Source organism: Protopterus annectens, chromosome 13.part0 (genome assembly GCF_019279795.1).
Source record: "Protopterus annectens isolate FY-2018-M chromosome 13.part0, PAN1.0, whole genome shotgun sequence".
Taxonomy (NCBI): Eukaryota; Metazoa; Chordata; order Ceratodontiformes; family Protopteridae; genus Protopterus; species Protopterus annectens.
The window spans coordinates 228,877,018-228,904,307 of NC_056747.1; the positions used below are offsets into that span (position 1 = coordinate 228,877,018).

General features: G+C 38.7%; 1 protein-coding gene across 1 annotated transcript in view; it reads right to left on the minus strand.

Annotated features, from left to right (window-relative positions):
* LOC122787879 (duodenase-1-like) overlaps positions 1 to 27,290 on the minus strand; it is a 278,333-nt gene that overhangs the window by 19,332 nt on the left and 231,711 nt on the right. The window contains exon 4 of the mRNA XM_044054797.1: positions 11,913 to 11,963. Coding sequence (XP_043910732.1) covers positions 11,913 to 11,963 — 51 coding nt within the window. The remainder of the gene's footprint in view (positions 1 to 11,912; positions 11,964 to 27,290) is intronic.

The window sequence follows — 27,290 nt, forward strand, 5'->3', positions numbered from 1 at the left end:
TGAATCTGGTTCTGTTTGTTAAAATGAGCACTAAATCAGGCTATCTTTTGTTGGAGAGGGCCCTTGCACCCTTGTGGCAAGAGAGTGCAGTTAGGTCTCATCTGATTGAAGGTTGCTGGCATAGGGCTCAGTTTTGAGCTTTTTTATTGGTTAAGTTGTTTAATTCAGTTTGCTTACTATTTTAACACAGTTGCACAAAGTTAGGAGCTCAGCCACTGCTCTGCTATATTTTGATGTGCAATCCAATCTGTTGCATTCCACTAACCATAAGTACAATTTTAACTTTACTTTAACCTTTTAAAATTTATTTTTGCTATATTGCTGATTTTTTAAAACTGTTCTTGCTGATTTGTTGCACTTTTTGTCTGTTGTAGCATTGACTAGATTCAGACTTGCTGAATCTGGATCTGTTTGTTAAATTGAGCACTAAACCAGGCTATCTTTTATTTGTGAGGGCCCTTATGTACCCTTGCAGCAGGAGAGTGCAGCTAGGACTCATTTGATTGAAGACTGCTGCCACAGGGCTCAGTTTTGATCGTTTTGTTGGTTAAATCATTTAATTAATTTTCCTCACTGTTGCTACATAAGCCCCGCTTTTGTGTGGGTTTGCACATGTTTAAACACAGCTCCACAGAGGTAGGCATCCAGCCACTGCTCTGCTGTATTTATCTGTTCATGAGTAGTACATCTCTGTGCAGCATCTCACTGTACCATGTAGTGGAGGTAATCACTGGTGGTTATAGATGCAGAAACTTCAGTAGATAAATTTTCCTTTAGTAGCTGCCCATGATCCTTCCGAGAAGTGCATAAATTGCACTTAGCTGCTCAGAGAGCATCTTAGCTGCATTTTTGCCCCTTAAATAGTCCCAAAACCACCAAATCTACAATAGTCTCATACCATTTAGAGAACCATCACTAGTATAGACCCTTTAGTATAAACCCTGCTTAGAGCATCCAGTTTTACCAAATCCCACCATTTTCTCTCCCCACTGTGAAAACAGGATTTAACCTTTCATTATGGATGGTCAGTTCCCCTCCATTTCTCCTACCAGCCTGATTGACATGGGTAGCCTGAGGCAGTGTAGCAACTGCTTCATACACTGACAAAGCTGTACTCCTTAATCACCCAAGTGCAATTTGTGGCAGCTGCATTTACACTAAGAATTTGGAATCCTTGCTTTCTCATGCACAGAACAGTAACATTAAACAGGTTGTCAGCTCACATATTACACCTCCTATGCAAACCATACCCTCAACATATAAACCATCATACGTAGAGGGACTCACCAGAAACCTACCTAAACACCAGAGACCTTCCAAACACAAACATGCTAACACTTACAGCACTCGATACACACAAAAACACAAGCACCAGTGTCTTGCCAAATAAGCCCCTAAGGCAAAAGTACATCCACATTTTTTAGTCATAGGAGACTCCATTGTGAGACACACAGATGTCCTGCTCTCCAGTCTGGACAAGGAAAAGGTTGCAGTCAGCTATCTATCAGGTGCCAGGATCCATCAGATCACACATGCACTCAAGTCTCTCAACAACAACTATCATTGACTCCATCATAGTTTGTGTGGTGTGAATGACTTAAGACATACGTCAATGGACTATATGAAGGGAGACATAATTGAGTTCAATGAATATGTGTCCCAGGCAGGTATATCCCTAGCCTTCAGGAGCATTCTACCCTCACCTAGGATGATACAACAATATAAACAACAAATGACTAACTTCTGGTGTCATTCTAAGGGGATGCAGTTGCTGTCAGCCTGGGAAGAAATGGTTGATAGACCATGCTGCTTTGCCAGAGATGGTCTTCACCTGTCACCTCTAGGCTTTCGGTTACTGGCTAAGGTACTTGTCTCCTCCATAGTGCTTTTTTTAGGCAAGGTCGCAAGAACAAGATTTCTGATGTAAAAATATTACTCATTAATGCATTAAATGTTATACTGTTGAATGATTGGAGTTTAAATCACAAATGGCACTCTCTGAAAGCACTCCTCTCCCTGGAGGATGTGCAGTCTGTGTGCAGTCACAGAAACTTGGTTCATGGCCACAGAGAGTACCCTGGCCTTGCAAAGCTACAATGCCTTCTACACTTTCAGACCACAAAATGAATGTTTGAGAACCATAGGAGAAGGAGTGTCTACCTTCATCAAAGATAAATACACATCTAGACTGGTTAGACAGGAAAACTCCATGGAGTTACTCCAAGTCTAAATAACTGTGGGTAAGACCCTCCCCCCTTCAAGTCATTATTAGCTAAAGACCCACTTCAATGAACCAAGATACCCATGCTGCTTATTTGGATGTACTTCAGGCAATCAAATCACAACCAAACATGCTAGTTATGGGTGATTTCAACTATCCCAACATTGACTAGAAAACTTATATGAATACCACCATGCTCACACAAAGGTTCCTGGGCTTTAACAATAATGCCCTGGAACAAATAGTATGCAACCCCACAAGGGGCTCAAATATTCTTTACCTGGTCCTCACTAACATGGGTGACCATTGCACCACCACAAGTATCGGACCCCCACTGATTAAATCTGATCACAACTCAGTCACATTTGAAGTAGCTATAACACCTGAACCACTGTTAGGTGAAATCAGGTTAAAAATTTTCTCCAAAGCTAATTGTATCCTCCTAAGGGATGGCATAAATAATTTCTAAGTTCCTCTTCCCACAGATGCCATTAACAACTATACTAAGGTACACACAAATGCCCTGTATAATCACTTATACAAATGTATTGACATAGCTGTACCTGAAAAAACAAGCCTCCCTGGTGGACACCTAGCATTAACAAGTTATACAACAAGAGGAAGAAGTTACTTTCTAAAATTAAGAAAAGAGAGGTCCCAGCACTGGAAGAACACCCTCCTGTGATTGAACAAACAAATAAGACAACTTGTGAAATCCTCTAAGGGCAACTTCAAAAAAATTTAGCAACCATAGCTAAGGATAACCATAAGGCATTCTTCAGCTATATCTGTAACCTAAAATGTAGGACGTAGAAGTGTGCTGAACTAGCTGTGGATGGCATCATATACACTGATTCTGTCAAAATAGCTAACCTGTTAACTGACAGATTTTGTGAAAATGTCACCTCCTTGTCCCCTCCAAACATTCCACAAAGCATTCCCTATCCAAAGAGCAAGTCATTAATGTTCTCTCAAAGGCTAAAAATACAGCCTCTATGGGACTGGATGGCATCCCAGGTTGTGTTTTAAATGGTCTAAATAATGAGTTAGCAACTCCATTAGGTACTCTCTTAAACCACAGCCTGAGTGTTTTTTTCCCTGCTGAATGGAAAACAGCAACTGTCATTCCCCTTCATAAAGGGGGTACAGCAACAGACCCTGGGAACTACAGACCCATAAGCTTAACCAGCCATATCTGTAAGGCCATGGAAAGAATCATCGTGGACCTTATAAATAATGATATAGGTGATCTCCTAACCCTTGATCCAACACAGTTTGATTTTGTCAAAGGCAGGTCATGCCTGTTAAACCTGATGGACTTCTTCAAAAATGTCACCAGAGCCACAGACAAAGGCAAATCTGTGCATACTGCCTACCTTGAATCAGCCAAGGCCTTCAACACAATTCCACATTCATGCATCATTGATAAACTCTCCCAGTTGAATATCAACTCATCTCATCAGGTATGTTGCAAACTGGCTCACTGACGGATCACACTCAGTCAAAGTTGTGGACGTCACATCAACCAGCAGACCTGTCACCAGTATGGTCCCACATGGGTCAAAGCTGGGCCCCTTATTGTTTGGAATATACTTCTCAGAAGTTCAGGCTAAAATAAAGGGGCTGTGGCTGACTAAGTTTGCTGACTACAAATTGGGTGCAATCATTGAATCCCCAAACAATGTCAATGTACTTCAAGTGGGACTTACACAAACTAATGATTGGTGCCAAAGCCATGGATGCAAACTCAGTGCATGCATTATCATCCCCTTCAGTAAAAACGAGATCCCTGCAGACTATCATATAAATACTACCCTAAGTAACAACTATGTATTGAGAAACTTGGGAATGCAAGTTGACTGTAGCCTAATCTTTAACCACCATGTGTTTACTGTGGTAAGGAAGGCATTCTACATTGCACATCTCATTAGAAAAGGTATTGCCTCAACAGCAAAAAAGTTCATAACACCCTGTACTCAACCTTCATCAGGCCAATAATTGAGTACAGTGCTCCCTTTGGTATGCACCTTACCAGGCACCTGCAGCAAGTTGAAAGACCTCAGATTTCTAACCAAGAAAATTCAGGGTCTCCAGCATGTGTCATACACTGACAGATGGAAGTCATTGTCACTGTCCTCAGCAGCATACAGACTACTTAATAGATACCTGTGCTTGACCTATATGTCAAGCAAAGTTCTTCATTAGCACTATTCAAGAAAAATCTTGATGAGTGGATGGGAAATAGGAAATGCACCCCGGGGATCACTTCTGTGTCTCTGCTCATCAGTGGCACAGGAAAATAACTTTCTTGGGTGGCGTAAGCCAGGGAACCTTGTTGGCTAGGCTTGCATAGGCCCTTGGGCCGATAGACTAGTATCTACCTATGAACCTATGAACCTACATAGCAACCTCTGATCCAAACCTAATAGACATGCTGCACATCCACAAGTCAAATTGGACAAGGGGCACCCGCTTCAGTGTCCTTAACCTGGTCTGTGACATAAGACCTGCTGGAGAGACCAATATGTCTCTCAGAGGTTGCCACACCTCTGGAATAGACAAAATGAATCAAAGCAACCAAACAATGAAAACCGGCTTCTGGAAGAGCCTGGTCCTCTGGAATAGGCTACCAATTCACATTAAACAAAGCCCCTCTATGACCCTGTGCAAGCATAGTCTGGATGACTGGATGAGAAACCCTAAACTCTCGCAGGGGATTTCACCTATGATCCTCTCAGATATGGGCAGTCATTGCTAGCCAAGATCTCAAGTTTAGGCAAGATCCTTTATATTGGGTTTCTCTACTATTATATTGGGTACACATGGCTAGGCTTATAAAGACCTTTGGGTCAATAGCTCAGTAACAACCTGTGAATCTATGAACATGTAATCAATTAAGTTATCTGCATACAGACTGTAGAACATGTTAGATGAAAAAGAAACATCTGAAAGATGGCCTGTAAGCAAGTATTGGCCTAGGTCAGAGCCCTGTGAGACACCCTGAAAGTAACCTAGAAGTTCACCTGTCCAATTACTGTATGATACTTGTAATTTCCTATTTGTAAACCATGCAGCTATCCATCTTACTAGATGTTCTAAGTTATTTATCAGTGTTTTGTGTATGATCCTATCAAATGCTGAAGTGAAATATATATAACTTATATCACTGCACAATAGTTTTCATTTATAGCTGTTACTACATTGTTATAGAAAATGTTACAGGTGGTAATAGATCTAGTTTCAACATATTCGTGCTGACAAACTCTTTCAAGTCCTAACTGGGCTTGCCTGCTCTCCTTTCCCTTGGAGACAGGTTTTACAAGTGTGTGTCTCTAATATTGAGGACTATCCCCACATTTATACAACCTATTAAATAATAGATATAATGGTACTGTAAGTTCTTGCTGAAGTGTTCTCATGTCATTATTACAAATTCCGTATCCCTGCTGTGCTTTGTTTGGCTGTAGTTTGCATAGTTTTTTTCCTAATATAATCTGATTTGAATTCAGTATCTGAGGGTACCTGGATGCCAGTAGGATGATTTATCAGCCCCCCCCCCTTTGTGGAGCCAAACTGGTCTACATAAGATTTTGTAAATATACCTATAATCTGTTGTGTCTGAGAATAAAATTTAGCATCTAGACACAGTTTATCAATTTCCGTGTCTTTACTCCTTTCACAGTTTATGTATATACAAAACTGTTCCTTGTTATGCTCGATATCTTCATTTAAATGTTCTTCAAATTTTTCTTGATCTTGTTTCACAGTATTCTTAATTTATCTGTCCAGCTTGTTTATTTCAGTTTGACTTCTTTTTCCATTTCTTGGTCTCTCACCTTAATCAAGTATATTGTTCCTATGGAATATATCCTCCTGGCACTGAGTATCTAAATCCAAATGTTAAACATTTTTTTTATTTTTTTGCATTTAAACAGTTTCTCTGCCAAAACTTTCCATGTTCCTTCTGTATTTTTTCCACTGAATGCATCACTCCAATTAGTTTTTCTTAGTGCTGCTTTGCTTCCTTATAATCTGTAATTCATCTTCTGTGGATACTTTAGATTTCAGTTTACCAGAATTATCTAGCAACAAATTAACCTTTATAATCCCAGGATCACTACACATCAACAGTAGTAAAATCTGATATAAAGTAACAGTAATTTCATTAGGAATGCAAACAAATCTAGTATGTGCTGTTCTCTGGTAGGGTTTTTTACAATATGAAACAATTGTTGCGCTGAACAAACGCTAGGAATAATTTCCTTACAAATGTTGTTGAATCAATATCATTCCATTTGCTTCTGGTAAATTTGAGTCTCCAGCCACTATTATTATGTCCTCCTGTGTTTTATACAAGACATGTATGAATTTCCTCTAGGTCACCAGCACTTAACATTTTTACTGCCCTAGTTAATGTACTTTTCTTGTGGTTTCAGAATGATACTATAGTTTACATAGTCTGGCGATGGTTCTGTGCACTAGGTTTCTCACCGCTGGACATAGTTATAAATTAGTCTTTTCTTATCTGCAGTGCACATTACACTACAGTATCTGGCACCAGATTGTAGCTTTTGAGAACGTCCTTGTGGGAATTCTAGGCATTGCTCATTCCCCTCTGTGTTCCTCTCCCTATTGAATATCCTACTGTGACGACTGGGGAGAGATGGGCGAAGGCTGCCAGCCTAGTCCAATAGAATTTAATATATAATTCCATCAACTGTATAAATAAATGTAAAATACAGACTTGTGTTTTTAAATGTAGGAAACCACTGTGAAATGTGGAACTGCAAAATATGTGACAACATTGCACTCTACTGGCCCAGTGAAGCATGTTGTATACTTTCATGTTAAAATTCGGCCCGTGGGCAGCTGGATGAAGATTTCATGCCCATTATTTTAAGGATAAAGTTTATGACCGGAATTTAGATGTGGAAGGTGCTTTTATTGCTTTAGTTTCTGTTAGCATATACATGTGAAATGTCTTGTATCATTGTAAGTTTCTGAGGAGGTGTTAGATTGCTAAATAATGCAGTTTGTGGCCTGAGAACTCAGACCAGGTGTTAAGATGATGCAATATGAATACTGGGAAAACCTGAGTGTCAAAAATGATGTAATTTTGGGAGGGCCTTAGAGACATGTTTGTTAGTAATGTTTAAATTCTATTTCTCACAAGAGACCTGGAGCATTTTGACTGTGGACATTTAACTTACCAGCACTGCCTATGCTCTTTATGTATGTAAGCAGGATTGTAGCACTGTGTTTTCTCTTAAGATTAGCTAAATTAGAAAATTAGATTAAGTATTTTTCTGTGTAATCAGATCTTTCCTACAATATTATTTTAAGTTTCTGTGTGATCTGTGAACTCTTGGATTTCTCTGTGTTGTAGTAGATTTGTCTTGTGTTTTAATTATTTATTATTAAATATTTTTAAAACCTTCTACCTGTGGCTGGTTTGTGTAGAGATGAAGTATGCTCTAGAGTACATTGCATATTTATATAGAGTTTATTGTACTAGGCCACTCTGATAAGCCTTAGACTGTATAGTCACATTACCATTGGATAATAATATTGCACAGTAATAACTGGACACCCTTTTAAGGGCCTTTTAGTAGCTGATATTATTAAATGGGTGGTGGCAGTAATTACTGCTATATAGTCTGGGTAAAGGGGCACAGCTGGAGAATCTGTGTCAGCCTTTCCCAGCAGTGTCTGTGAAGTTGTATAAATAGTTATTTCAAAGTGTGTGTGTGCTGTGTCAGCTACTTGGGCAGGGACATGAAGCACTGGTTGGACAGACAGGGTACTGGAAGTTTTAGCATGCCCAGTTAGGCTGGGACCTGGACCCTATAGGTGTGCCAGTGGGAAGTCTTATTGGGAACCTGGTGAGCAAGGAAGCAACCAGCCCCAGACTGACTGTGATCTCTGTGTGCACTTAAGGTAAATTGCACTTTACTGTGTGTATTAGTTATCCTTTCCTCTTCTAGGAGATGACCTCCCTGGTGTGAGTGGTGAGGATTGAGGCTTCTTGATTGCTGGGCCAGGGCACGGTCATCGCACCTACTATAAACAGCTGATACTGTTACAGACAATATGATGTCTTGTGGTTTAGGTTTTTTATTGCTGCCACTCTCTATTCAGAAACTAAGCCTCAACTCCATGGATGGTGGTGGTGGTCCGTTGGGTTGTTATATTAGACAGAGATGATTTATAAGCATGGAACGATGGAAGGCAAAAGAATAGTGACTTCAGTGCACAAATGCTCCCGTGTTTTTTGCTGGAAAGATACAAGCATGAATGGGAGAAATGGCTACCATTTAGTATGCAGACCTCAACGTACAAGATTAGTTTATCATAGGAGGTTACTTGGCTATTGGCCCTAAGGCCCTTATAAGCCTAGCCAAGAATTTAGCCCATGTTTAGACAAGTCAGCACCCAAAGCCCCTGTCCAGAAGGGACACAGGTGGAATCCTAAGGTTGTATTTTCTGTTTTCCATCCAGTTATCCAGGTTGCTTTTAAAAAGGGATAATGAGGTACTCTGCTTGATGTGGAGAGGTAATCTATTCCACAAAAGGGGGAGTCTCTGGGATACAAATCTGTCCTGCCAAGAAGTTCTATTGATATCACAGACCAGGTTGAGGCTGCACTTATGGGTTGCTTGAATGAAGCTTGACTTGTGGATATGCAGCAGGCCCATCAAGGCAGGGTCTGAGATTGCTTTGTATGCCAGACAGAGGTCACCTCTGAGGAGTCTCTATGAAACTGAGTAGAGGGACAGGGCTTTTAGCCTATCTGTGTAGGGTAGATGTTTGAGGCCCTGTATTCTCCTGTTGAGGAACCTCTGCTGAATGTGCTTTGTGAGGTACATGCCGAAGGGGGCATTGTACTCAATAACTGGCATTATTAGGGAAGAAATCAGGGATGTTATGACCTGTTTTCCCAGGATGAGATACAATTACTTATGAGGTGGGCCATGTAGAAAGCTTTCCGTACAACAGAAACAACATGGTGATAAAAAGTCAGGTTGCTATCAACCTGCGTGCCCAAATCCCTCACTACTGATTGTGTACTTAGGATGTTATTAATGTGATAATATGTGGGGAAATCACTCTCCCCAAAGGAGATGATGATGCATTTTTTGGCATTCCGCTTGAGGCCATGTTTCTGGCACCAGTCATTTGTTTAGGTGAGACCCTCTTGGAGGACGTTCACATCACTTGGGGAATTGATGACAGCACCCAGCTTGCAGTCATCTGCAAACTTAGTTAGCCATAGCCCACTGGTTTTGGCCTGCACATCAGAGAAGTATATTCCGAATAACAGAGGACCCAAGACTGATCCCTGGGGTATGATGATTATTATGGGTCTATTTCTTGAGGTGGCTTCCCCTATTTTGATTAGGTGGGTTCTATCAGTGAGCTAGTTTGCTACCCATCTGGAAACATATGGATTGATGCTTAGTTGAGAGAGTTTATCTACTATGCCCAAGTGGGGAATAGTGTTGAAGGCTTTAGCCAGGTCAGGTCAAGGTAGGCAGTATGCACCATCTTCCCCACATCCATGGCTTTGGTGACTGTCTCAAAGAAGTCATCCAGATTTAACAGACATGACCTTCCCTTGACAAAGCCAAACTGTGTGGGTTTGAATGTTTGGAGGTTGCCTATGTCCCTGTTAATGAGGTCCATGATAATCCATTCCATGGCCTTGCATATCAGGCTAATTAGGCTGATGGGTCTATGATTTCCTGGATCAGTGGGTGCTCCGCCTTTGTGTAAAGGGATGACAGTGGCTGTCCTCCACTTGGCTGGGATAAACCAGGTACTCAGGCTTTGGTTGAATTGGGTGCTGCGAGTTCATGCCTGAATTCATGTAGGATGCAGCCTGGGATGTTATTGTGTCCCATGGAGGCTGTATGTTTTGTCTTTGAGAGGCCAGTGATGACCTCTTCCCTAGATATAAGGGGCGGGGGGCAGGTACTGCAGATGTCTTGATTTACTGATGGGGGAAGACAGAAGGGAATGTTTTTTGCTGAATCTCTCAGCCAATAGATTGGCTATATCTACAGCATTTGTGTATGTGGTGCCCTTGACCACCAGTTCTGAACAGATCAGGGTGCTTCCTTTGAGATTGCAGACATATGTGAAGAAGGCCTTATGATTGTCTCTAGTAGATGTGGCCAATTTGGACTCGAAGTTGGCTTTAGAGGATTTCACTAGTGCTCTTATTTGCTTGTTCAGGCTGTGGAGAGATTGCTTCCAATTGGGCACCTGTTTCTTCTTGGTCCTGAACAGCGATTTTTTCCTTATGTTATATTGTTTGTTTATTGCAGATGTACACCAGACAGGTTTACTCTTCCTTGTGGAGGATGATTTTGTCCTGTCAGGTATTCTTGATTCCATGCATCTGTATAAATGCTCATATAGTACTTTGGTGTAGATTTGGACAATGGTGCCAGTTCCTACAGTGGAAGAGGGGGCTGTGAAGCTGTTTATACCATCCATTAGGAGGTTGTAGTCAGCTTTGGAGAAGTTTTTTTGTTTGACCCTAGCTAGAGGAGGGTCAGGTTAGATGGTGACTTTGAAAGTAACCACTTTATGACTGGATCTTACCAGGGAGGATGATGCCATAGGAATGCTGCAGTGGTTACTCATGTTGGTTAATACCAAGTCCAAGATATTAGCACCTCTTGTGGGGATATTGACTAGCTTTTTCAAGGCATTTGCCTTGATAAAATTGAGGAATCTCTGGTCATTTGTGTTTTGGCAAGAGTAGTTTTTCCAATCTATGGTTGGATAATTAAAGTCACTCAGGATCAGGGTAAAGGGGTGAATCTTGATAGATCTGCAGCGGTCCAGATAGGTGGAGTGGGCCTCTTGAGTCAAATTTGGGAGCCTGTAGCTAGCTATAATTTGAATAGGGGTGTTGTCAATTGTTAACTGCACCTGGAGTGTCTCCTGTGCGTCATACTGTTTGACCAGCCTGGAGATGTGTGTGCCTTTAATATATATTGAAACACCACCTCCTTTGGCTTTTTTGCCCACATTTTGGGGTCTGAACACATGATAGGATGAATAGACAGGTAAGGCTGGGGTGCTTGCCGCAGTTTTGAACCAGGGTTCTGTGACTGCACAATGTCAGCATCTTCCAGGGTGAAGAAATCTTGCAATGAATGCAGTTTCCTGTTTAGACTCCTGGCGTTTAGCAGCATGATCTTTAATTTGCAATTTTTTTTAAATGATTCTGTTGTAGTATTGACCTCATGGCTTTTCCTAAAAAAGATACTATGGGGAAGGCAAGGGTCTTTGCTAGAAGCCTGAAGGCCAAGTGAGACAGATGGAGGCCATCTCTAGTAAAGCATTGTGGTCTGTCAATCATATCTTCCCAGGCTGTTAGGCACTGAATCCCCCTGGAATGACACCAGAAACTAAGCCACTTATTAATGTCAGTAATTTTCTGTTTGTATTGAGTCATCATTCTGGGTGACGGTAGAATGCTGCTTAAGGCTAGGGACATACCTGCTTGGGACACACATTCAGTGAGCTCAATCATGTTTCTCTTCATATAGTCCAGGGAGGTACATCTCAAGTTGTTCATGATGACATGGACTATGACAGAGTCATAACAGTACCTGTTTTGGAGAGACTTGAGTGCATGTGTGGTATGGCAGATTCTGGCACCTGACAAACAACTAACTGTGACTTTCTCCTCATTCAGCCTGGTGAGAGGCACATCTGTGTGTCTCACAATGGAATCTCCTATGACTAATATGATGGGTTTATGGTTAGGCCTTAGCAGTTGCAAGACACTGATGTGTGGACTATGCATGGTATGTGATGTGGAGGGTTGTGGAGGGTTGTGGAGTTCTCATGTGTTTTTGCCTCTGAGGTCTCCTTGGTTTGGGTTTGTTTCTTTTTGAGAACCTCTGCATATGTGGGTGTGTGTTGTGTAGTTGTGGGTGATGGCTGAGCTGTAGTAATCATGTTGACAACCTTCTCAGTGCCAGATATACTGGCTTGTGAGGGAGAGAGCATAGACTCTAGCTTCTTTATGTAATCGCATCTCTCACAAATTGTGTTCCTAGGTGGTAGTAGTAGATGGTTGTCCATGTACATGAGGCAGTTGTTACACTATGTCAGGATGCCCATATCAACAAGGCTGGTGGGAGAAACCATAGGAAATTGTCCATCCATATTTGTCAGAATCTGAGGGAGAGAGGCCAGGGAGAGCTAAGGGGTAGGCCTAAAGCCCAAGTGCTTAAACCAAAATTAAGAGGCTTAGAATAACACTTAAAATTTAAACAGGCTAAAAAAAAGCAGTTACAAATGCAGTAGAGAAGATGCAATTGAACACTTTAGAGAACAAACAGCAGAAAAACCAAGATGAAGTAAGAGAGTAGGAGAGGGAAACACAAATTCTGTAACATCAGCTGAATAAAGTGTTTTTTTTTAAGTAAAGGGGAAAGGGAGAAAGGAGATAATTCAAGGTTAAGAAACTAAGGGGGTTGGCCTTCCCAGATGTTCTCTCCCTATTAGGTAGAATGAGCTAATGACACTGGACTGGGAGGAGTGTCCCAGATCAAATTTACAGTAGGAACAGGCAACTGCAAAGCTCCCAAGTATAAGAACAAGACACCAATAGTGAGGGAGGATAGTAAACTATGCTGCAGCTACTAGTTACACCATTTTAGGCAGAAAACATTACAGAAATATTTATCACAGCAGAAAAACAGCAGTGAGACGCTGAATGAAAGTTTTAAACAGATAAAGGAGCAAGGAGACACTAGAGAATGCTTTTAACTGCAAACAAATCAGTTATATGATACATTCCTTGGCAGGAAGTCAGAACAAACAGATGCTTAACAAATGCAGAAAATTTCCAGTTAATACATTTCACACAGTGTGACAGTAACAAAAGTGGTTTAACAGGCCCTGTAAAGCAGACAATTTCAGTACAATAGTGCAGATTATTTGACAGCAATAAAATACAGTAAAAATAGTAGGCAGCAGGCAATAAAAAGTGCTATAAATGGTTAGAATAAGCAGTAAGCAGTAAAAATAAGCAACAAAAACAGGATACTTATTGTTGTATATCACAGATCAGAGTTGTGGTCAGTGCCCCTCTTCCATTCAGCTCAGTGTAAATAAACAGAATTCCTCACAATGGCAGGGCCTAAATACCAGAAGGTACAACCTGAAACAACTTAAAAAAAGCTCAAAAGGACCAATGAGTGCTTACTTCAAGCACTAGACCAGCCACTAAGGTGAAGAAAGACTTCTGCTAATCCAAGATGTAAGTGTAGATAACATTGACTCCCTGACTGGAATGTTTAGCAAATTAATTATGGACGGAACAATTTGCTATGATTTTAGTGCTGAGTGATTTCAGTAGACTCATAAACCTAATATTAAAAAGAATACTGGTAATGACATCCTGACTCTCCAAAGCCACCTAATGTGTAATTAGAAACATTCAAGAATATTTACTGGTAGAAGCAAGATTGTACATTCATATCAGGAGATGGAAGCTGACAAGTACACTGAATTACTATCCAGTCATTTCAAATGTAGCACAACTCATACAAATGTTAGAGGGATAATCAAATGGTATTTCTAACATCGGTAAAGTCAGGATAGAGTTTTGAGTATGAGAACCCCCTCTTATCACTTACATAATATTGGATCAGTTGCTACTAAAAATAATGATGGACTAGTAAAACTGCTAGAGATGGTAAGATTAATGGTCAGGGGCAGGCCTGGAACAGGTGACTGCTTCATAGGACATATGCAGAATGGGGGTGATGAGGACAGCCACTCAGCTAGGAAAGAATGATATAGTCTCGTCCTAAAACATAGCACACAAATGGCTACTTTGGAGTAAACAGATAAGGCTGCACACTGCAACAGTGGGAACTGCTGTGGTATTTAAATCTGGCAAAAGTAAAGTTAAAGCCATTAAATTATAGTGAGCCCACAGTAATTTAACTGATTCTTGTAACTGTGTACATAAAGTGGTCCTGCTTAGACTATTTTTAGCCACAACCTGGCCTACAAGGGTAAGGTTAAATATAACATATATTTGACCAGTTTAGTGGAACCAATAAACCAGCATATTTTGGGAGGCTAGAAGAAACCAGAGAACATGGCCATGAAGGCAGTGACTAGACTTCTGGACTAAATCCTGAACCCAGCATCTATAAGGCAGAGGATTTAGATAGGAGTGAATCAAGCAATTTCAGTGGGTAAAGTGCTATCACCCCTTACATCCTAGACTCTGAAACTGAGGGTTAAGAGAGTTGAATAGACCAATATATGTCTAAAAACTGTGTCAGGTAAGCCAAAGTTGATGCAGAGATACTCAGTGGAGCTTTATAAGGTACTTTATCTATTGTTCGCCTAACCAAATGAAATGTGCTGCTTGACAAAAATGTTTAGACCCTCTGATACTCCGTACATTCCTGCAGGATGAGTTCTCCAAGCTAAATGATCCCATTTCTACCCCATATATTACTGTGGCCACTGAATCCCACACAGAAGGGAAATGCTTGGACACTCAGACTCAACCCTGAACTTTTTTGAGTCAGAATTTGTTCTAGATGTGATGGAACAATTTCCAGGTTAGAGAACAAATTAAGTTTGTTTGTGCTGTGAGTGAGCAATATAATACTATTCCTTAAAGGCAAGAAGGCATTGTGCAAATGCCAGTCTACTAACCAATATCTTTACAGTCACTTCAAATACAAATTTTGGTCAGAATCTTCGTACAGCAATAAGAAGGCTTTTTTTTAAAATCGATCCACTACAATGCAGGTTCACTTAGCAGAGGGAGGGAGGGAGGAAGGTCTAATAACCATGTACGGTTTTGGTCAAATGTGACTCAGCTAACTAAATATATTCAAATACCCAAAACAACTCTCATGACGCTCATGATGTATTTCCATTAAGAAAGTTTTCTCCTTGAAAACATAATAAGCAGCAGTTTTCTCTGGATAAACAAATCAGCTGTCTCCACATTCATTTGGCTAAAACCATCAAACATGTAGCCTTAATTGTTAACTACTCTAACTGTAGATGAAAGATAAGCTGACTTATGGAAAGCACTGTGATTCCCTTTCTCAGATACATTCAATAGAATAAAGTAAATGATACTTCCTAAATCCCCCTTTATATGTGAACATTTGACCTGAGAATGTCTATCTGAATGGCTCCAAAAGCTGAGGAAGCTTACCCCTGACATTTTCTAGGACTGGCAACCCACATAGCTATTGGTATTGAAGTTATGTGTTACAAAAGGTATGGTTGGCTTAGAACTTCTGGATTTAGAGTTAAATGGGTTAGCTTCATATCTGCCTCGGGGCTAACATTACAGAATTGCAAGCAAACCCATATACCTAGATCTAGAAAAAGAACATCATCATCTATTCTGCATCTGTAGAAATATATGGTCAAATCCGCATTTAGCAGATCGAGGGAGATGGGAAGATGGGTATATATATATATATATATATATATATATATATATATATATATATATATATATATATATATGGGTCTACTTCAGTAGACTGAAATACCACTTATCCTACTTAGAAATAACCAAGACCAAAACACATTTTAATGAACGTGTGCATCATTGAAACAAATTCTCAGGAAAAGAACCACTTGACCAACATAAAAAGAAAACCCCATTGAAACATTTTAAACCCACCTGTGCCCCCCCCACACCCCCTAAACATACCAGCTGTGAGATTGCACTATAGAGGGGGGAAAGCGCAAATTTCCTATGTTAGCCAAGCGGTTCTTTTCCCAAGAATGTTTCAATGATGTGCACATTGGTTAAAATGAGGTTTCAGTTTTGGCATCTTGGTTATTTGTAATTCGGGCAAGTGGTATTTCGGCATGCTGAAGTACTGAAGTAGATCAATATATATAAAATGATTTGAAACTATATTAAACAGAAACTTCAATTTTTAATATAATTACTCAAGATGCATCATGATATCAGGCAATTTTAAATATTTGTTTAGGTAATTTTAACAGTGGTAAGTGAATGTTAGTCATTGCCTTGTCTGCTGTAGTATTATTCTATATAACCACCCAATGGGCTTCCTTACTCCTTATTCATAATGTTACTTTTTCTTGACAGTTTTTAATGCTAGTTGATCTAAAATCCCTGTTCATTATGATAGTTCATGTCACTTCTAGACAGCATTTATTATTAATTTTCATAGTATTAAGTATATTCTTTTGTTGGCTGTTGCTCTGTTTCCTGTCAAATATCTTAAAAGTGTTTTATATGTATTTGCATATCCTACAAGTTTTACCTCTTCTGTGGCCTATCTGAAATGTAATGTTAGTTTTGTTATTTGTTACTGTTCGGATACTGTTCATTTAATACAAAGATATCTTTTATAAAAAAGGAATGCACTAATGTATGCCAGTTGGAGGGCATGTGATTCTGGTTGATGGGGGGGTCCTATCTAAAGAACTAAATGTAACTGGGGAGTTGTAGTAGGATAATAAAGATATGCAAGTCTTTCTTTCAGTCATTTTTAGGTTTTAGAAAAAGAAATTACAGAAGATGTGACTGGGTATCTTTACTTCTACGAATACAAGCACATAAAAGTGACCCCAAATTCTGTGGATTTTGCTCAGTATAATGCCTAAGGAATATTTTCCAGTATTGCTCGAGCAGCTGTGCATAAAAAGTGTACCACAGTTTACCTATGCAAGTTCATAGGTGATTACTAGGCTGTTGAGCCCTGTGGGCATTTTGAAGCCTAGCAGTGCTTCTCCAGGTGAGAATCAAACCTTGTACTGCATATCTTTGAAGTAAACACCTTAACCATTATGTCAATATCCAACCTAAGGTAAATTAGACCTGAGCAATGTGGTTAAATAATGTATGGTAGAGAGTACCACTACTTGCTACAGAGTAATATGGTAAAGCAGATGATCAAAGCTAAAAAAATATTCTAACTGAAATGATAGTTTTTATCTGTTAATGTTTTGGTGATATTTTTCATTCAGAAACATTAAATACTCTTTTTCCTGGTACGCTTGTGCAAGCAGCAGATATTTCTTATATCTAACTTTACTGTCATCATATTCAGGACCCCTACATTTTAGCAGAAAAATATATGAAAGTATTATATATGCCCCCCCACACACACACACACACACACACATACATATACATGTGTGTATGCAGATATATATATATTCACACATCTACACATACACGCGTGTGTATCTGTGTGTGTGTGTATGTGTGTGTGTGTGTGTGTATATATATATATATATATATATATATATCTATCTATCTATATATATATATATATATATATATATATATATATATATATATATATATATATATATATGTATACAGTGGCGTAACTACGAGAGGCAAAGTGAGGCAATTGCCTTAGGGCGCCAAGCGTCAGGGGGCACTTTGGGCTGTGCTTGTAAACTCAGAACTGACAGCATTGCATACAAGGGTGCACTTGCACCCCCTTGGAACCAGGCTGGCTGAGAAATTTAATTTAAAAAAAAAAAAAGTATTTATTTATTTATTTTTTTAAAGGGTGTTCCTCTTTAAGAATGCCCTTTAAATCCCGTCCAGTCGCACAGATGCAACAGGTGTTTGCGACCTGTTTTCGTCTTCTGTGTGACTCGGGGAGGGCTGCTACTAGTGTGTCAAATGTAGGTGCATTTCATTGTGTGTTCTTGTACGTAGAGCTGGTTTTAAATAAAAAATCCCGACCTGCGGATCGCACAGCTCAAGTTTCTGTTAACCATGTCGGCAGGATGTAAAAGTCAAGACAGTTACATACCTCTCAACCGTACCGAATTCCAAGGTATTTACCAGTTTTTACGGCAAACTAATGGGGTACCACGAATTTCTGCATAGCCCTTTTAATTAACGATTTTTTTTTTTGTAGTGTGGTATTGCCACTTTAAATTTATGGCTGATATCACCACACATCACCAGCTTTCAGGGCGTGCGTGTTGACATCAACTACTACTGCCTGTTAGGCTAGGTTGGAATTGGATAACTATTTTGAACTATTTGGAGGGAAACAGTTACAGAAATGGCAGCAGAAGGTCTCAGCCTCCAGATAAGAAAGTCCATTAGTGCTGGGCCAAAGGTTAAGTTTGTTTTTTATCTGCCTAACTACAAGCTGGGGTTGTGTCATTTTATCTGCTTAACTCGTCAGTCTAGAAGCTGTGTGTGTGTATTTATTGTATCTGCTTACTGGACTCACTGTTTTACAAGCTGTCTGCTTAACGGACTTTAATAAACTCCAAGCTGGGGCTGTGTGTGTTATTTCATCTAATCTGCTTAACGGAAAGCTATATGTGTGTATTTATTTTTTCTGCTTACCAGACTCACTGTTTGCTATCTGCTTAACCGACTTTAACAAAGTCCAAACTGGGGCTGTGTGTGTTATCTAATTTGCTTAATGGAAAGCTGTATTCTTAACTGAAAGTTGTATTTTTATGTATTGGCCAAATGTGGTTGGGGTGTGTGGGGCTGTAATGTGTTATTTTATCTGTGTAACAGACACAACAGAGTAGACTCTGGAGTCTGGACTCTGCAAGTAAAGAAAAATTTGTGTGCCCAAAGTAACTGTTGTTCTTTTCGGTCCAGTCCTGGTCTTCATGCATCCTGCCCATGCAATTTTTATATACAATTGTTGGGCTACAGTAAGGAGAGTATTTGCTTGCTAGCCTTGTTCCCTTTCTTATTGCCACTGCTTATTTGATTTTACAGCAAGGTAGGTACTTCTTTTTTAATTTGTGTCTGTTGCAAGGGGGTTGAACTTCTTATTGCTTGCTGGTTAAACAGAACATTGTGTGTGCCATTCGTTCCCTTTTATTTACATTGCTGCTTCTTCTTATTTAATTTATTTGTCTGCTCCAAGGGGGTTGAACATCTTATTGCTTAAACAAAACATTATATGTGTTGTTCATTCTGTTCTTATCCACTACTTAGTGGAGGGAGGTGTGTGTGAGCCTGCACTTGAGCACTGTCACGTACTGAGAGCCAGGTTAGGTTCCAAAGCAAGTTCAGAAATCATATTCAGAGGCTGGCTGTACAACTTTAACATATAATTAATTTGTCATAAGGAGTATACGATCAGTTTCTGTTTCTGAGGACCTTTGTCTTGCAGTTCACAGCCATTAGATGGTCAAGTAAATGTTTGTTATTGTAGAGATGATTCCTTAAGGAGAAATTTCTTGACAAACTACATAATATTGAGGCCATAGTGGTAGTACATAAGTTAGTACATTCTCTCAAAAACTTGACTTGGTTGTTCTATGCACTTTCTAAGGGGGTCAGGGGGGATATGTATGTGTGTGGCATACCTATCAACTGTACAGATTTCCACAGAATGTCCAGACTTTTGCCTTATCTTTTTGGTCTGTTCCTCATAAAAATTCAGTTTTTTTTTTGACAAATCGCTGGGATGAGCTAAGGATTAAAGTTACTAAATAATAACATGTACTTGTTCAGCTGTCCAGGTTTTTTCAGAATGTCCAGATTTCTGCCCCATATTCCTCCCGAGCTTTTCTCCCCGGGCTTCCACTGAAAAACGGATTTTGCGCAGATGGACTATCCCGGTTAACAAATGCCAAATAAATAAAAAGGATTGAAGTTGCTAAATAATAACAGACATTTGAGTTTTAAATGTCATATCCTTTAGAAAAATGCATACTAACACAAACCCTGTTATTCTACAATTATTACATTCATGAGAGCAATATTTATAATCCATCCCTATTTATTTTAGGCTTTGTCCAGATTTCTTGCACTAAGAAGTTGAGGTATGCATGTGTGAGAGTGAAATGCCCTATTTAGAGTTAGCAGGTGGAATTTATTTTCACATACATTTTCAAGGAATTGTGAGCTTCAAGGGAAGAGATGTTTACTGTTCATGCTAAGTCTGCTTAAAATGTGCAACTGTTTTGTTTAGCAAATGGTATCAGTGTTGTGGTGCAGAATGTCAAAACAGTCTTAGTAGCATAGCAGGTAGCATACTTGCATCTTGATGTAGAGGGCTGTAGGTTCTACTCCCACCACATGTAGACTTGTATTTTAAGGGGGTGGAGTGCTGCAGTCCTGAGTATGTCCTCCTTTGGATGAGATGCCTAGTAACTATGAACCTCTGCGTTCCGCTTGCCACTTATTCCTATTGCAATATACAAGCTTAGCATTTTTTAAATGGAACATAGGCAATTTATTGTTTAAGGGCAGTAGGCACTGAATTTGTAGATGAAGCACTGAAATATAAAGCTGTTTTTTAGCAACAACCTCTCCATTAGTTTCAGATCTCTTTAATGTGAAATTATTCAGATGACTTTTACTTGTGCAGAGATTGTGCATATTGACTGATATTGGTAGATTGTAATGATAGACGTTTAAGTGGCCTTTTATGGTTGAAATGTTCTGAATTGGGTAATTTGTCATTATTGGTTCATATGTTTTGTTTCATTGCTTAATGGAAAAAATGTTCAAAACTATAAAACACACTTTAAGTGGTGCTGTATTAACCAGGGATATAATTCAATTATTATATATTATAATTAATACAATCAGGTAGGTGAATCAAAGCAGTTATGCATGGTTCAGGAAGGTGAATCAAAGCAGTTATGCATGGTTCTGAAATGTGTGCAAGGGGCCTATGATTTGAAAACAGTCCAAATGTAAACTTAACCTGCCACTGGCCAGATGCATTTTCTTTGAATTATTGTCTATTTATTTATTTTTGTTTCTTTTCAGATACAGTTCTAGAAAGACTGTCATTTTTTTTGTAAATGAGAGTGGCCAGGAATGTGCTTTCAGAAATGTGATAATCATTGGCATTTTAAATGTTGCATGATGCTCTCGCAGGACTTTTTCAGTGCACGGGCTTCGCCTTCAGGTAGGTGTTTGGATTGTGGGCTTGCTTGCTGTTGTTCAGTCGCTTCGTGGATCGGTCTGTTCAGGTGCGGAGATGTCTGTAGCTTGCTTGCTGTTCGGTCGGTCGCTTGGTCTCGTGGATCAGTCTGTGGTTTGCTCTTGGGTCGGTCGCTGGGCTAGGTAGGTGAAGGGCTGTGTGTTGATCTGTAGTAGTCTGGTTTTAACACTGTGCTGGGAGATGTTAGGAATGTGCGTATTTTCATTGAACTGGACTTATCAGAGCTGGATAGTTCTGTGGTTACTCATGCTCAACGTTGTACAGGTACCAAATATATTTGCATTTAAGTTCAACTTATTGTTCACTATTTTATGTGCCTTGTTAAGCTGAACAAATGGTACGGGATCGCTTAAAGAAGGCTCTCGAAGAAAGAATTTTAGGGGTTAGAAGAACAATGATTACTGCCTTTCTCTGTTATGTGGGACAGGTATGCATGTATTGCATACGGAGGTGGATTGGGCACTCTAAATTGACCGTAAGTGTGACAGAGTGTGTGCGAGTCTGTTGTGTGGAAGAGGTATTGCTGCAGGGCTAACCACCGCGATCTTACTTAAGTTACTTGAGCAGGTGGAAGAATTGTTTTCTACACTGTTATACTTAACTCCTGATGTGGTTCCAGCAGACTGGAAAACTGGCATAACAGCGGTCTGGATTTATAAGGTCTGGTCCGGAGACTCTCAAGGTTGAGGAGTCTTTAATAAAGGATTTTTCTGTATTTAACTTGAGCTTCTGTCCTTTTGGCATGCTTTAGTACTGCATTGCTTATTTGGTGTTTTTTTACTTGTTCAGCTTGCTCGCCATCCTTTTTGCTCATCAGGTTATTAATTCCACACTAATGCTTCTTTGGTAAATTTGAAACAGTTAAATGAGTTTGGTGGGTTGTATTTGTATTGCAGGTTATAAAACCATAAGTACCTTAGCTAAGGGTATGCAGTCTAAACGATTAGATTCAACTGTCAATTTGCATGTGCACTTTAACATGCTGTCAGAGTGCAACTCCATGGAGGCCGTATGCCTTTCCTACAATATACTAGAATAATCAGAATTTCATCTTGATGGCTTGGGTTCCCGGGGGGGGGGGGATGTTGGGGCACCTAGGAAAGTTTGCCTCGGGGCGCTTCTAACGTAGTTACGCCACTGTATGTATATAAAATACACATATATACATATACATATACATACACACACACAGTGTGGAACAGTAATCTCCAAGCTCATATAGATAGACAGATATATATAGATATAAAGAGTAGAGGTGTGGTCAGCAGAGCTCCCTGCACCACGGTTGCAATAGTAGGACATACCAGAGATTCAGGGGTAGAAATTGCTTCTGCAAAAATATTCTAAAAGTGTAGCAATAAATGCCAAGATCCATTGATTTTATTAGTCTAGACTCACACTTTCAGTTTTGACATTTCTGATGTGGTGCCCCGTCTGAAAAACGAATGTCATATTTTAATTTAGCTCAGAGTATACTTTAAATTTCTCTCTTATAAGTGGTACCTTGTTTTTGTCATGTTCCTTATGGTTAAAACTGACGAATATCTTGATGGGTTCCTCCCCTCCAGTATTGAGGAACATTGGTTAACATTTGTTTTAAAGTGTTTCTCCAAGTCCTCTGACAGTGAGATGCACCTGAAATGTCTGAGTCCACTGCAGTGCTTTAACAAGTTTACCGTGCAGTTTGAAGGACATTGGTGGCTGAAGTAGAGTATTTTCAGTGATGAACACAGAAGTGTACATTAATCCAAAAATGACAGAACTTAGCTGTTCAATATTTATATGAAGAAATCATAAGACAACTTTAGTTACTCAAAATATTGAGAACAATATTATTAATCCAAACATGAAACTTCAATAGTCATACATATAATGATTAATTGATGAACTTCTGTAGTGAGTTGTTGTAATTCTGTAGATCAGCTCATGGCAGAAAATGTAACTTCTATGTGATTTATACAGATCCTGTCTTCAAATATTCAGGTTGGCACTCTGAAAAGTACCTTCTCTTCTGGCACCATGTAAAAACATCTTAAAATACCATCAGAATGGTCAAGAAATAGAGAAAATGCACAAGTGAACTAGTTCCTGAGCTCTGAAATACTTGTGTCTTAAAGCAGTAACTATCTGTTGAAAAACATAACATATAAGTGCAACGGAGTGTTCCCAGATGTGTAGACAATCTTGAATTAAATTTAAAGAGACCAGGGGTATCAAGTAGTTAGAAATTTTGAGTGGCACAAAATCCCTAAACCTCTAGGGCAGTTTGGCAGTGTATGACTCCACCCAAGAAAATCATTAAACATTTGTTGCATGTCTGGGGCCATTAAGACACCCAAAATGGTCTGTGGAATAATTTAGAGCTTTTTCAACTTTTTAAGCCACAGTAGATGGGGCTTTCCTTTCTGTTTCGAAGTCTTAGTATGACAGCATTCAGACAATAAGAACATCATGAGCCGTGCTGTGTTAGCTGATACAAATGCGATCTGCAGTCATAGTGACGTGACAGTAAGGGATTATTCTTAAGGACCTAATATTTCTACCACTCTCGTAAGGTTTATTGCCAAACTTCTTCAGAACAATTTAATACCAACGTTCAGTCCTTTTTTAAAAAAAAAAAATACACCAATCACATTTAAGCATGTCAGAAAAATCATAAATATTCATAACCCAGGATGTTATACTGTTTAAAAATGTCACACACATAAAATCAACAACATTTACCACAAGTTCACTTACACTTTATTGTTAAAACATTCATAATTTAGCAGATCTCTTTTTTAAGACACTAGAAATACTAATATTATCATTTAAACCTGGGGCTCTGCTTGCATCCAGTTTCAGATGCAAAAGCGCTAAACCATATTAATTTGAGCTGTTGTTTCCTTCTGGCACATTTATGTTTTACTAGCTTTATTATTTTTTTGTGTTTGGTTATTTCTGCCACTCTCCCATCTTCACAGCCTAATGGCACTATTAACCATTTCATTACTGAACATTTTCAAAAAGACTATCCTAAAACTACTGATTGCTTTAGCTTATTTTGATAGTTGAGTATAAATTTCTGTCTTCAAAAAGATTTAAATTCTCACGCAGTTTTCTGGATAAGCTGTGGACAGATCTACTATAGGTGGCTGTGTGCTATTTAGTTACAGCTTACTTACTTACTGCCCCTTGATCATTTAAAACAAGTAACTAACCCCCCAGCAATTTGATCCTACCACACTCGTACCACAATATTTATGATTACCCAGCAATTTAAGTCTAACCCAAAAAGTCCCATGTGCTCCTTTAATCCAAACCTCATTCGTTAAACCTAACCCTAAAACTCTCATCTTTTCCATAACAATAATTTTGCAACTTACTCCCTAACACTAAAATGTCCACTTGCTCCCCACAGCTTTTCCATTTACTCATGTCCTGCCATTTAGGTGGCAATCCATATGAAGTTATTGGGTAAATGAGCCCCTGATTGTGATATTGTGGTCTATGAAAATTTGGGTCAAAAGTTCACACAGTGCAGCATTACTGGCATTATCTGTAAAATGCCATTATATTGTGCTGTCACCATCAAAAGCAACAGACTATCTGTATCCTGAATTATAATGAAAAAAATCATGCTAATGTAATTTTTATGTCATAACATATACAAATAAACTAGCACTTTTTATATAAAAATGCACATTCTTTTTTTTTTGCCTTTATTGTATATCAGTTGTTCTACAAATGTTGCAATTTATCAATTTCTGATGGCCATTCTAACTTAAATTTGACCCTACCTATGACTTCCAGCACATCTGAATTGTTTCAGTATATTATAAAATTTTCTGGGCAAGACAGGCAGATAATTCAGCTTTATATAACCCAGTGTATGAGTAAACAGCATTACTGGCAAGTATTTCAGTTATGGGGCTGTCACACTGTGCATATCAAAGATGTTTTCTGATATACATTTAAAATGATAGAACTATTAGTGTTCCTATAATTATTGGTAGTTATGATTTAATAGGTACACAGTAATGACTTCATGCTCATATAATCTGATTTTGTCATCAAGAAAAATGACAAATATATGTATTTTGTAATGAACCAAATGGCAAAAAATAGGCAATTCAAAAGGCCATGTCTGTCTGTTGATGTTACACAGCAATGCAGGCTATTTTCCTAACATGCTGTGACGTTTTCTAATTGATGTTTTAGAAAGGTAGATCAAGAGGCTCATCCATAGAGATTCACTTAGCAGATGATATCAGATGTAAAGTGCAAACACACACACACACACACACACACACACACACACACACACACACACACACACACACACACAGCTGTAGCTTCATATAACGTTTGTCACTACATGAGTCTAAATTTCTGGATTCAAGCATAAATCCAGTGACACAAAAATATTTCCCTTGGAAAAATATACATGAGAATTTTATTGTTGATACAATGACAAATTAGTATGCACATATTCCTGACAATATTTCTGATGACAAGTTATATGATCCCTTCATTAGAAACAAGGTATAATTCAAAATTTCAGGTTGTGCCATTATACCTGTGATTTTATGTCTTACAAGTCTGCTTGAACACAAAAAAATGAAAATATGCGTATTTGTTATGAACTGAATCTAAATATATTTTCCTTGAGGATGTTGTGAAATTATAAGAAAACGTAGTACTCAGAAAGTGAAAACATGGATTGTGTCTTTACTATGTTCATAAAATATTACCAACACTACTTTCAGCCCTTTCTACCCATAGACTGATAGTCAAATATGCTTGTTCTAAATGGGCACGCCTGCTTTAACAAGTGAAGAGATGACAAAAATGCTCACCAATAAAAGCCATGATGATCGGTAATTCACATATATTGAGCTTTCCTTTACATGCCCCCCAACTACACACACACACACACACACACACACACGACAGTGTTCCTGTCAAGTTAGATTAATATCTGTTAACTGTGATCAAACAGCAGCAGGGGCAGTTATTTTCATCCACAGACTAACTTTGTATCTATCAGTTGTAGACACTCTGAGTGTGAACGACTTGTGTGAGATAGTGGTGAAATAAAAAAAAAAATAAATAAATCACCACAGTATTGTTTTTAATTTGTTTCACATGCAAAGTAGCCTTATAGGCCAAACCAATGACTCTCTGTCTGTGATCAAGCAATAGCAGATGTCAGCCACTTTCATTTAAGACTACCTCTATACTTACCAATTATAAACACTTAACTGACAGTGTACACCTTAGATATCTGATTGTGATTATGAAATAATGACCACAGTAATATATTTTAATGTATTAAACAGAAAAAGTCAGATCAAAGACTCCTTGACTGTGATCAAACAATGCTAAGGATCAGCCAACTTCATTCACTGACTGCTTATACCTACCAATAATAGCCACATTCAGACTGTTGACTGTGTATGCCTCAGGTGCCTGATTATAATCAAATGAAAACAATGGTCAAAGTAGTGCATTTCAACTTTTTCCACATAAGCATGCATTGTAGATGCTTGTTTGTGAAAAAAATAAAACAAAATATTCATAGCAATGCATTTCAATGTGTTTTACTCAGATGCAAACTAACAAATGCTATTTAGCCAGAGAAAAGTAAAACATTATGGCCATAGAGCTATTGTCCATGGTAACATACTTAAATATTTGCTATCAAACTCCATCAGTGTTCACGTTAGTGAAAGTATATAATACACATAACTCATACTGATATTGCATGCATGCAACATAATTACATCTTGAAAATGGCCACTAAAATGTAATGCAATTACAGTATATCAAGTATGTTGCATATGGAATACAAATACTGGATTAAACAGATTGAAATTTGCACCTAACTATTCAAATATAGACATTTGAAAGTTCATTTCAATTGAAGAAGGATGTTTCCTTTTCTCTTGAAGTGACATGATCCTTGCAAACAGACTGTGTGCTTCATCCTACCCCCCCACCAAAAAAATAAATAAATAAAAATTTCTTTTGCTATTTCTGCAAATTAAGTTTTTTATCTACTGGTGAATCTCCTGGATCATGTTAAGCAGTTTTTGGTGCATGTATAACATACCTAACCTGTCCATGTA